The 12,605-nt window shown below is 40.1% G+C and overlaps 1 protein-coding gene across 3 annotated transcripts in view; it reads right to left on the minus strand.

The window, feature by feature from the left end:
* Window positions 1-12,605, minus strand: part of LOC134673349 (ETS-like protein pointed) — a 161,081-nt gene that overhangs the window by 33,035 nt on the left and 115,441 nt on the right. For all 3 annotated transcript variants that reach the window (XM_063531320.1, XM_063531318.1, XM_063531317.1), the window contains 2 exons: window positions 6,282-6,485; window positions 5,559-5,690 (listed from right to left, as the gene is read on the minus strand). In XM_063531320.1, the coding sequence (XP_063387390.1) occupies window positions 5,559-5,690; window positions 6,282-6,485 (336 nt within the window). The remainder of the gene's footprint in view (window positions 1-5,558; window positions 5,691-6,281; window positions 6,486-12,605) is intronic.

The following is a 12,605-nucleotide window of genomic DNA, read 5'->3' on the forward strand; positions in this document are numbered from 1 at the left end:
CAGTATGAAATTTCCTGACCAGACAGGGAAATCGGGACTATAACATTTGTATGGGGAAGCGGTCATCCACTATCGTCTTAACGCGGCCCGCTATACGTAGACACAGAAGAACCAGTAGCCATTACCTGTCCAAATCACTTCATGGATATAAATGATAACGATCCTTGGCCGGTCGCCACTTCAATTACCGTACGTTATTGCCCTCGCATTCGACTCTAATTCGTTACGTCGAATCATTAGATATACCGACTATGTTATTTATTATTTAAGTAAGAAATCTTTCATCAGTTCATTTAGAGATCTTTATAGAAAACGCAATAACAAGGTTATTTATAGTGTAAGATACGAGTAGGAACTTTCTTTAACTAAACTTTAAAAAATATTAAAGTCTAATGACTTTCAAAATATAGATGGTCAAGCAAATCTTGAAAAAGAAAAAGGCGCGAAATTCAAATTTTCTTTGAGACAGTATCCCTTCGCGCCTACATTTTTCAAGTTTGCCGCCTTTTTCTACTGACAAGATCTGCTTGACCAAGTATAGGTACGAGTTAATAGTCAACTGCAGCATTCAATAATATCATTAAAAACGTAAAAATTCAAAAATACACAATTAAAGCGCTTTACCAATACTCTTTATTAGTATCCGCTTTATTTGACGATAATTATTTATCGACATCGATAAGCATTGCCTACGAGCGTAGCGTTCTACGGCGTAGCAAGCGTAAGGCGGTGCGCAGACCGCGCATTGCGCAATAGTTCCGAGCGAACGTCCGGTGATTTGCTGCGCAACGCAAGGATGCGCCCGCGATCGACTTGCGACAGCGCGGATGCTTCGAAATTGCACACATTAACCATATACCTCACCTTATTAATACGAGTGCAGTTGCAAAATATTGAATATACGATTTTGTGCGTTAACCTTCAGGTTGTCGGTGTCCGGTTGCATTATTTTGCCACGCTCGGGTTATCGCGAGGTCGGGAAATTTACCCGTAAACGAATTTGTTGTGTCTTTGTGATGTCTTTCAGTGGTTACTCGCACTGTAATTCTAGCTAAGTAATAGTATGCCGCGAGTTAATATGGGGAATAAATTAGCTATTGGTGGTAAAGTATCAAAGACTTTCCAATCAAGGAATTATTTGAATGTTTTTGAACGGTGTAGGCACTGACTATCAGTTAAAACTCAGGAACGAATTAAACGAAGATTTTCTAATAATTATTTATACTTCAGACTTCAGATAGCAACTAGTCTTTTTTAAATTTTTTTTAGTAATATAAATAAGAAAACTCACCACGCCATACAATAACAGGGTCCAGCTCCGTGGATTCCCTGGCGCGAGAGCTCGGGTGCAAAAACATAGTTTAACCAGAATCCCAGGCAGACATGTTGTCTCACGCACTGACGGTCACTTCGCACTCATTTCATTTAACGACAGAAAACTTCCAAAAGGAGACAGCCGCGATAAATTTCCCTATTGAAAAAGGAATAAATTTAATAAAATGAATATATTCAAATACCTAATATATCATAAACTTACTTATAAATAATATATACAGATAAAACAATGAAACTATAAAAAGGGAAACACAATAGATAGTAATAAGAGCTGAATAAAAAATAAATGAACGATAGACACTGAACTTTCAAATAAAGAAACACTGGCAGGTAATAAAACAATAGGTGTGATGAGCACAAAAGGTTTGTGGTGGAAGACTGGCGCAGCGCGGCGCGGCGCGAGCGCTGGTGGAAGGGGCGCGTTGATCAATCTGGTCTGCGAGGTTGGGAGCTTCAAAGTGTGAACCTAGCCTTATTGCGGCAAATTTGAATTTATTTAGTAATCAGAGCGGGGTTAGGTATGGTTCTGTTTTGTACTTTTTCAATTTGCTAAATGTTTAATGTTACATAGGGATTGGAATGAATAGCTAAATAATTTTATGAGTAAATAAATAAATAAATAGAATGGAACATTTATGTTACATGGGAAACCAATGTCCAGGATAGAGCGAAGTGGAAGGAGAAAAGTAGGATAGCGGACCCCGGCACTGTACGGGACTAACGCTAGGAGGACGATGATGACATTTTTACACAAATTGACTAAGCCCCACCGTAAGCTCAAGAAGGCTTACGTTGTAATTAAATAAGCAAATTAATTATTTCAGTTTTTGGAGGTAGGCACCTACATAATCCAATATGTACAATGTCATATGACAAACATACAACTCTGTTATTAGGGGTCATCCATTAATTACATCACACGTTTAGGGGGAGGGAGGGGTTCAAGAAAATGTGACATATTGTGACATGGGGGAGGGGGATAAACAAACTTTGTGACGTCACTTTAACTTCATCAGTAACCGAAAATTTATTTAAAGTATTTTATTCGCTGTACATTTAAATAACAAGTTTTTAAAACGATAATCGTTTTTATTCGTTTAATTTTCTTTCCTAAGCAATTTTGGGTTATAAAATTACTAATATTTATATCGTCAAAAATATTTTGATAAAATATTAATAATACTTAGGTACTTACTAAATTCGATTTGGCGATTTCGTAGAAAAAAATGTGACGTCACACTAGGGGGGAGGGGTTTGCCAAATGTGACCAAGTGTGACAAGGAGGGGGGAGGGGTCAAAAAACCTAGAAATTCGTGTGACGTAATTAATGGATGACCCCTTACCATTAATTACGAATATAATAAATTTTACCTATATTCAGCTGACGATGGTTCAATTGAATATTTCATCAAATGATTTAGGTAGTTCACAATTTAGCGGATAGACGTTCATAATAGATACAACAACTGGCATTAACTTGTAAAACTACCAACAGAATTCCCTTATCTCATTATTTAGTAGTTCAACAACCACGACCGTAACGTATTTCCAGATCAGGTCGGCTGAAGCGACGGCCGAAGAAGACAATTTTCGCGAAGACCTCGGGCTGAAAGAGAGCGGAAAAAGTGCGCCAAGGTCGTGTTGCGCCACGCGCGCCCGCGCGGAACCGCGGCGCATCGCATGTGTTGTACGAACTCTACACACATATGTTAACGTTTACTTGTTCTCTGTATGGAATAACTAAGAACACTATTGAACGAATCATAAGGTCTATCAAGGATTGTCATTTTAGAGCACCAGATAAGGCGAATTCAATTAATTAATCCTCTAGAAATGTAGCACGTAAAAAAGGTTTCATTTCTACGGTAGCTGAGTAGGTGCACTTTCTTACTGGCCAAAGTGATATTATGCAAGTATGCAAGTTCATCTACCTTAATTGAGTTTTTAGTAGAGATTTACTTGCCCCATCGTAGCTACTCCCGCTTAATCTTCAGAATGGCTCTAAAATATACGAAGATATTCTAAACTTCCTGAAAAGCTAAACGTGGCCTAGTCTTGTCTAAAATTATCTATAAGTATATATATAAGCTTATAAACCAAAACAGCCTAAGCAGTCTCGTATTCCATAAATTATATTATAATTACAAAATTTACGATCACACGAAGCCGTAATAGGGTTAAAGGGTGACAAGTCAGACAGTCCGCGAGATATACGCCCGACACCAAGTGGACGTGTAAATTGGGTATACAAGTGTCGATGTCAGGACGAGACCACCCGCGCTAACGACTTTCAACTTCTTTACTATTTTTCTCATTGCTAACAAGATAAACTGTTGTATAGAACCAATAAAATGCGATCTAGAGATCCGTGTGAACTGTGCTCAATCGGAGATCAAAATTTGAACTGGACCACACGAGACGGACACTTTACAGTGTGAACGCGATATGAACAGCCCTTGTCTACTTGGTTAATTTATTATTTCAGTAGCTGAGCCGCGCTTCTAGTCAAAACATCCCGGTACTATGATTTATAACGCAATAAACACAGTTTTATATCGAATGGAAATGAGCTTTTATCCATGAGACTGCGCACAACCCCCGATTGTAAAGTTTATTATTTTTATAACAGTGCAACGCAAAAGATGACACGCCGTTCGGCTGTTAAATTTATACGTCTGTAAAGATGCGAGTTATATTGTGAATTATATTGTGAAAAAACAAAGATGAAGAGCGAACGTTCCTAAAGCGCATCAACGTTTATTTAAATTTGTGAGTGACTCTGCCTGTAGCCAGGAGTGGCTCACTCCGCGATTTCGTCGCTTTGCTACAGGTAGCTAAAAGTACATCCGTTCGACCCCAATTTTGGGCTTTGCCATAAGCCGCGCTTGGCGCTGTCGCCACCTAGCGGCCATATCTGTGCTGATCGTGACAGACGCGTTTTGTTAGAGAGTGAACCTTCTGTACCTAGTATTATTATTTATTTTGTGCTGTAGCTACGAATACAGGGTAACATAAGGTAACCACTTGTTCGAACCCTTAATTCGCTGTTAACTCGAACAGATGGGAGACGAGCATTGCCTTCACCTGACAATGTAACAACAAGTACTGCTAGTTGGTTACTAAATACAGTAAAAGCTGAAATTATGTGCATACACAGTAGGGCTCGTAACTCCCAGTAATTGCAGAGTTATCGCGAATGGTAGTTTAATGAGGTTGACTTTACCGCTCCGCGGATAAGTGGCTCATTCGCTTATCTTTATGAAATGATAACGACAACCCTATTCCCGTTTGATGGTGGATAATATGATAAGTTCATTTTGAAACTTGCGGGCGGTCATTTGATTTAATTTCCTTTATTAACGAACTCTAGTCTTTATTAACGTTATATGTAATCTTAACACAAGACATTCTCTTCGTTGTTTTTTTACATCCATTGATATAAAATGTTTTGTTTTTGCTTTTTTAAATGTTTTAAACATAAATTTAAGTCTAGTGCCTATTTAGCCTCTTACGGAAATTTACATATATGGAAAGAAAAATCAATCTCTCCTTTTTTGATGGTACATTCGCCAACATCGGAGTGGCCAAGGTGCTCACAAATATCTGAACACGCCTCTATTGTCAAGGCGCTAGAGTGCGGGTTCAGATATTTTTGAGCACCTTGACAGCTCCGATATGTCTGAAAGCGACTGTTTTGCGTCTAGCTGGGACTGTTGCGAGTTGTAACTTTAACATATCATGCCACTTGCCAGGGCGAGCCGAGGAACTGAAATAGCTTGACACAATAAAGGCTTGGCCACATACAGAGCGCGACGCAGCGCCGCGTCCGCGCCGCGTCCACGCCGCGCGACCGCGGCACATGCTAACAGGTTACCGACGTCAAACAGACTGCGTCCCGCCGGTATCACGCCCCGCTTCTGTCGCGTCCCGCGCCGCGCGGCCCCTTACGTCCGCGCGGCGCGTGCGCAGCGCTGCGCCGAGCGAACGCGGCGGCCCGCCGCGTCGCGCAAGGTCACATCAGTAGGATCGGACGTTAGGCAGCGAGCGGTGCGCCGCGTTCCCGCGCGGCCGCGCCGCGTTCACGCGCGCCTTGAGGGCGTGTTGAGAGCGTGAGGCCGGCGCGGGTAAGTTCCATAGACTGATACTTTACATCTAGTGTTGTCCTGCAATGTACACCGCTTCTCCTCGTCCGAATCCTACTGAAAATAGATGTAATAACTGACCGGTATTGTTGTTGTTGTTGTTGTAGTGGTGCGCCGGCGGCGGGATGTAGTCCGGCAGCTCGGGCAGGCAGACGTTGCTCTCGTACATGTTAGGAGGCACGTTCGCCAGCAGGGAGCGCTCCTTCTCCACATCTGGACCGAAAACAATGCAAACATTATAACTTTTTAACAGCCCTGAGTGTAAGTATGTACCTCGAGGTACCACAAACAAATAACGAATTACTTATCGGCCCGATTCTAACTTTAAGATACGTCAATTAATAGATCTAGAAAACATATGGATTAGATATGTCAGTGTCAAATGTGACGTTTCTTCAAACAAATACGTCACCTTGGACACTAACACATCTAATCCATATCGTTTCTAGATCTATTAATTGACGTATCTTAAAGTTCGAATCCGGCAGTCAGTCTAATTCAGGATTGACAATGACATTTGGGTGGCTCTCCCAAGAGCATTCAGCAGAGCTGGTTCATTTACAATTTTTTTCTAAAGTATCTCTTTCGAGTTGCTTTGAATTGCCGTTCATGACAGATTTAGCATACCTTCTAAAGACAATACCTACACCCAACCATGAAGTTGAAGGCGTGCGCGAGTGAGAACTGCTGAAATACCAATCGCTTCCGCAAAGCATTCCATTAGATTGACAATTTTTAAGTAAATTCTCTGGACTGTGTAGCAGTGCTCTTACGAATCACCTTCAATAGTCAGTGTTTAGATACCTTTCTGCAGGATCTCCAGGTGCTCCCACAGTATGTCGCCCATGAAGGCGGGCGCGCGTGCCACGAACTCCTCGCGGCCCATGGCGCAGATGTCCTTGCCCTGCGCGCGCGCAAACTGCTGCAGCGCCACGCCTTCCAGCGAGAACTCGCGCGCCGCCCAGCGCAGCCACGCTGCTACCGCTGCTTCGCTCCATTGTCTCGGATCTGGGGGTAAAGGTAACATTAAGTACCATCGGCTCTATGAGATGTAGACATCACAAGTCCCAAATCGCTATGCTGTCGAAAAAAAAATCAGATTCATTCAGTTTTAAAATAAAATCACGAACAGGTATATTTCGCGCTCATACGCTGAATTGCATAAGATGAAGATATTCTAAATCGTAATCACAAATTTATGCTTTTCCTCTGTTCGATGCATGAAAATCGCACAATAACTACGTTTCTAACTTATGCCGCTTCCACATAACGTGTCATTAAAATTCAATTTATGGCATCGCCGTTTTTGTGCCTTTAATGTAGGTATCATGAAATTTTCCATATTAAAATTTTTGGTTTTTGTAGGAATTTATAGGTGCGTCTATAATTCTATAACATCAACGACACAACGTAAATGGTGATTAGCTGTCCAATTAAATATGAGTTGCTTATTTACTTACTAATAGTTGGGCCATAACTAACTACTCGAACCTAAATGGTTTAAAAATCTACAAGACGATGCGTAAACCGTTAGTGCGTATATAGTTAAGCGACGATTGCCAAAGAACAGTCCTTTCCAAACCTCCATTTATCAAACTTCGACATGAAAAACATTACAATCATAACAGCGACAAACGCATACATCCTCGCATGGATGCAACAGTAATTAGCCGCAGCGCCGCGCGTTGCCCAACGGCGGAACTTGCATGCATCCGACCTTCACACCAGGTACCACGAAGGATTTCTAATGCAAAAGGATGTACCATCGAAAACGTACTATTGGCTATTTGTAAACCTTCTGGCATTGAGATCAGGTAAATAATAATATACCTACCCCACTGCTGGGGACTTCCTCCTCTCACGAGCGAGAGGGCTTGGGCTATAGTCCCCACCTTGGACCAATGCGAGTTTGAGATTTCACATACACCTTTGAATTTATTTGCGGGTGTATGCACATTTCCTTACGATTTTTTCCTTCACCGGAAAGCTAGTGGTAAATATCAAACTATATTCCGTACATAAGTCCCGAAAACCTAATTGGCACGAGCCCGGATTTGAAACCGTGATCTCCGGATTGAAAGTCGGACATCAGATCAAATCGGTCACCACCGCTGAGATGAGGTATGCTGAGCTAATCATGAGGTGGACATATGGCATTACGTAGTACATATACGTATATGTATTACCTATGGGTGCATATTTAAATATAACATACAATTACAAATTTAGACAGCATAGGCCCAAACTGATTTAATTTTTTTGTAAGTAATTGAAATATACCCAGAGTCAAATTCACTTTTAGTTTTCCAGAGCATGTTTTTATTAACACCTGTCGTGAATTGTAAGAGTTCTAGAAGAAAAGTGGGCTTTGTATAACTAGGTTTATCGAAATTCACCCTTTATTGAGTGCAAATCGTCCCATATTTTTTCGAATTGTCTTTTTCTTCCCAGCAGGTGTCTGATTGGGGACAATCAGCCTTTTAAATTGGGTGAAGACATCCAAACAAAAGCTCCTTCATGTTTACAAAGTATTCCAGGGCAATCAATTTAAACGCACATAGCCGAGATTCCTCAAACAGTAGCGGCTAATAAAAAGTCAATCAATACAAATCGGCCGCCCACAAATAAAGAAAGACAAGCTGAACAGATTAAAGCCTCAATTGTAGACTTTCAGCAGTTGTTATTAAGGTTGCTATTGGCATGGAATTGGTTATAGGCTTAGTACGTTTTAGTTTAATGAGTACGAAATGGAGTTATGTGTTACAAATTGCACTCTACTCGGGGCCTGAGTTTTTCCCGGGCGCGCGGAGAGCTAGCTAATATTCAATAATTAGTTTAATTACCGCTTTCAGTCTGGCTGCCTTCGGGACACTTAATGTTTATGCTGCAATATAGGCAGAGATGCCTAGTCGGTATCCATTTCATCTGGTATACGGTGAAAGCGTAAATCTAATAATAGGTATAAACATTTAATACCACAAATTAGGTAGGTACTAAATGGCCAGATTGCTCGCTATACAAAAGCTATTCTGAAGGACAGTAATCTATCCTAATTTGTATAGGCTGTAAATTTGCCATAAAGCAAATAATATTACACCTTTTATAACATGCTAGTAATTTTCAGACTTTACTGTGATGAGTTTCTATGATTGCTTCCGTCTTAAACTCAAAAACATCACGTACATATAAAGAAATGGATAGCGGTTAATGAAATTAAAGATAGACCTCTTTACTTCATAAAGATGTACTTTAAGAAGTTAGGTATCTATAATTTAATGCGAAGAAAACTGTTGCAAAGAAGTAGTGATAAAGCCATATTTCAATATCGGCAATATCCTTCACCTAAGTATTTTAGTCGTGATAAGTCGTGTGACGTGGTGACATGGAAACGTAGCCGAGTAACGAGTAAGTTGAATATAGCTAGCAGTCGAGTCGAGCCTCCTGCAGTCTCCGTGAGCCATTATTAAATTGATTAACAATGTACAGTCACCTGCAATAATAAAATATGTTACTCTCCAAAGGCCGCAAAAATATGTGACCGCTCTTATGGCTCTACAATATTAAGATCGTGTCAGATATTTTTGCGGCCTTCGTTGTGTAATATATTATTGCAGGTGACTGTACATACATGTAGGCTGCATACATCTAGCAATGTGTACCTTATGTACATATACCTACAGATACAAACATAAAATAGTGCAATAGGATGCGTAGTTTTATTTTTAAGGTATATCGAGCTAACTTCGAAAACGGGACAATTTTGAAAATTACAAATCTCCCAAATTAGAAGCATATAAAGCATTTTTTGTTATAGCAAAGCAACGGTAAATATTACCAAACCATAAAGTGCTTCTGATTAGTACCTAAATATTAGTGATTTTTAAAATTAATCTGTTTTCGAATTCACCCCAATGCACCTTTCCAATGCCAGATTTAGTATTTATTTTGTAATAAAGTTTATATCAAGCAGAGTCGGACATCCTATCCTTTAGTTTTAATGTTTTGCCAAAGCCAATTGTTTTAATTATATATTTGCTTCTGATTATAGTTAGTAACTTTATAATTTACAGGGTTTTCAAATGGAACGTTTATAGAGTCAGTAATAACCGTAGCTAGCCGTAACAAAGGCTCGGTATGGTAATGAACCAATTTCATTAACTACCGATGTGGAGATAAGGTCCCATCGCCATTGCGGATGCTGCTACGTTCATCTTCGAGATCACGCAGATACGGCGCGACAACTGTTTACATTCCATCTTGTGTTTATGTCCGTGGTAGGTATTGGCTTATCTTCTTCTTCTTCTTCCTCGCGTTATCCCGGCATTTCGCCATGGCTCATGAGACCCTGGGGTCCGGTTGACAACTAACCCCATGATTTGACGTAGGCACTAGGTTTTACGAAAGCGACTGCCATCTGACCTTCCAACCCAGAGGGTATAAACTAGGCCTTATTGGGATTAGTCCGGTTTCCTCACGATGTTTTCCTTCACCGAAAAGCGACTGGTAAATATCAAATGATATTTCGTACATAAGTTCCGAAAAACTCATTGGTATACGAGCCGGGGTTTGAACCCGCGACCTCCAGATTGCAAGTCGCACGCTCTCACCGCTAGGCCACCAGCGCTTTGCTTATCATTGGCAGGTATTGTGTAATAATGGAACTGTCAGCGATGTCTGTAAACTTATAGATACTATTTTAAAGTACCAGCACCGTAATAAAAAGCTATAACTATTTATCGGCGTTTCGGAAAACATTTATAATCATTTACAGTTATAGGTTCAATCAAGAAATAAATTGTGTTTTAGTAGATAGATACAAATATTAGTGGAAGATGTCTATAAACAGATGAGAAGGACATTCTTTCAGTCACGCCAAATCTCTGAAACTACACACCACTAAGTTTTCTGAACTATTGTTCGACGTCACTTTGTCTCATTTGTTTTTATGGAACAATGACAATTAAACACAGCGTTATCACAATATTAAAGTTGTTAGTGTGTTTCAGTTTTATTACTTGGAACATAAATAATCATGATACGAACGCAACGAAAACCAGTTGGCTAACGCGCCCAATTGGGTTAGTGATAACAGGCGATATCGAAACCACACTAAGGACCTTAGTAGGACATTAAAAAACAATTTTATGAATAGCAGTCAAACACTCGACTAACTTAAAAAAATTGGTTATTATTAATTAAGTATTCGTTTTTTGTTTGTGAAACAAATTTGACTTAAAGTGTTTGACTCTGTGGCTTCGTTGATAATCTATATAGGTATATAGGAGAGTACTTCAACATCATCATCATTTAATTTTAGCCTTCAGTCGCCCACTGTTGAGCATAGGCCTTCTCTTCGTGTACGCCACTTATCCCGGTCCTGGGCTAGTCTCATCCAAAAATGCCTCGCCATTTTTCGAATGTCATCCACCCAACGAGCCAACGGTCGCCAGGCGCTTAATTCTTTCATCCGAAAGCGGCCACCAAGTACACCAGTACTTAGAATAGATAAAGTCAAATACAGTTTAGTTGCTTAGGTACCTACCAGTGGCGGCGCGTCCATAAAAGCCGATTCCCACCGGCTTGCCTGTTTTTGAACGTTTGAGCAGAGTTGTAAAGGAAATATGTAAGCCAAATTAGCCCCGGCTTGCCTATGGATATGTTTGACGCGCCGCCACTGGTGTGTGTTTCTATGCTATATGCTTGGTAGGAAAATAAATATTATTTATACATTGAATTACCAACACTAGATAGAAGATAAATGAAGAAATAAGAAGACTAAAACAATTTTCCTATTTTCTCTTAACTCATTCCTATTTGGTAGATTTCCTAGGCGTCACCTAGGCTAGGCCAGAAGCAGGTAGGGGTCGGTGGCCTGTGCGGATGCGCGTGCGTCTGTGCGCCGTCTATTCGCGCTTCCGGCGCGCATCCCGGATGTGACGACTAAATCTCTGTTCGCGCCAAACGTTCGAACATGCGATGCACCGGACAATCTGCGACTTCACAATGATGCTTGTTTCATCCTATGCGTTACTGTTAGCCGTTTAGTTAGTTACGCGGAAACAGTTCACGGCATTGAGAACCATGTCAACGTCCGAAATAATTTTATTTAATTATTTAACAGTAGCTTCTGCCTATGACTTCGCCAGGGTGGAATGATGATAATTGATAAAAACTCCCTCCCGAGCTCTATCTTCTAACTCAAACTATCTTCATATCAAATTTCATCTCGAGTCAAAGGTATAACGTGAAGAAGTAATACATAGGTACAGTTACTTTTGCATTTATAATAGAAGGGATATCAATACCAGTCACAAAAATAGCAAAAAAATCTAATATCGAATTGAATAATGCGCTTCAAGTTACCTCAATTTTGCGTTTACATAGAGCACATTATTGCCATTATTTATTACGGTCTTGGTCAATAATACTCGTATCAATATACATATATAGGGACTTTTGTGCTGTTACATTACAGTATTATTAAACACAATAATGCAATATAAAGAATCCGTTTTAAAACATCGACCGCCAACAAAGGCAGAGGTGTGTGGCGGACGGGCCGCGTCCATCACACCACATTACCATATGTAAATCCGCGTCATGGCGCACTGTATGCTAACAGTTTTTGCGTGTACCTACACCGACGAACAGACCAGATAATGTTTGTTCGTCTTTCTTTTGTTTTCGACGTTTTATGCCAAAAGAACAGGGTACGTTCGAAACCGAATAAAAATACCGCAGTAATAAGTCTTGGTAGTTTCTATATCAAGTGTAACTATTATCATTATCACCTTTTACAGAGATTCTTTCATCGATTCGCGTCGCGAAACATTTACCAAGAAACATCATTGTGTGACTAGCATTATACGCTAGCACCTAGCACAAACGTACTGTAATGGTAGTGCCTATATACGATAAATATAGTCCATAACTTAAGGTGCAGGTTTTATGGCTTTCTCTTATTATCGGCTATATGCGCTATTTTACACTAATAATTGACAGCAGCTCCCGGCAATTCTTGAGGCTTTATACGGTCTTTAAAACAATTTTATGGAAAGCATTCAAACACCTCGACTAACATAAAAAATTGGTTAATACGTAGGTACTTATGTATTCGTTTCTTGTTTG

The sequence above is a fragment of the Cydia fagiglandana genome, chromosome 18, assembly GCF_963556715.1.
Source record: "Cydia fagiglandana chromosome 18, ilCydFagi1.1, whole genome shotgun sequence".
NCBI classification, from domain to species: Eukaryota; Metazoa; Arthropoda; class Insecta; order Lepidoptera; family Tortricidae; genus Cydia; species Cydia fagiglandana.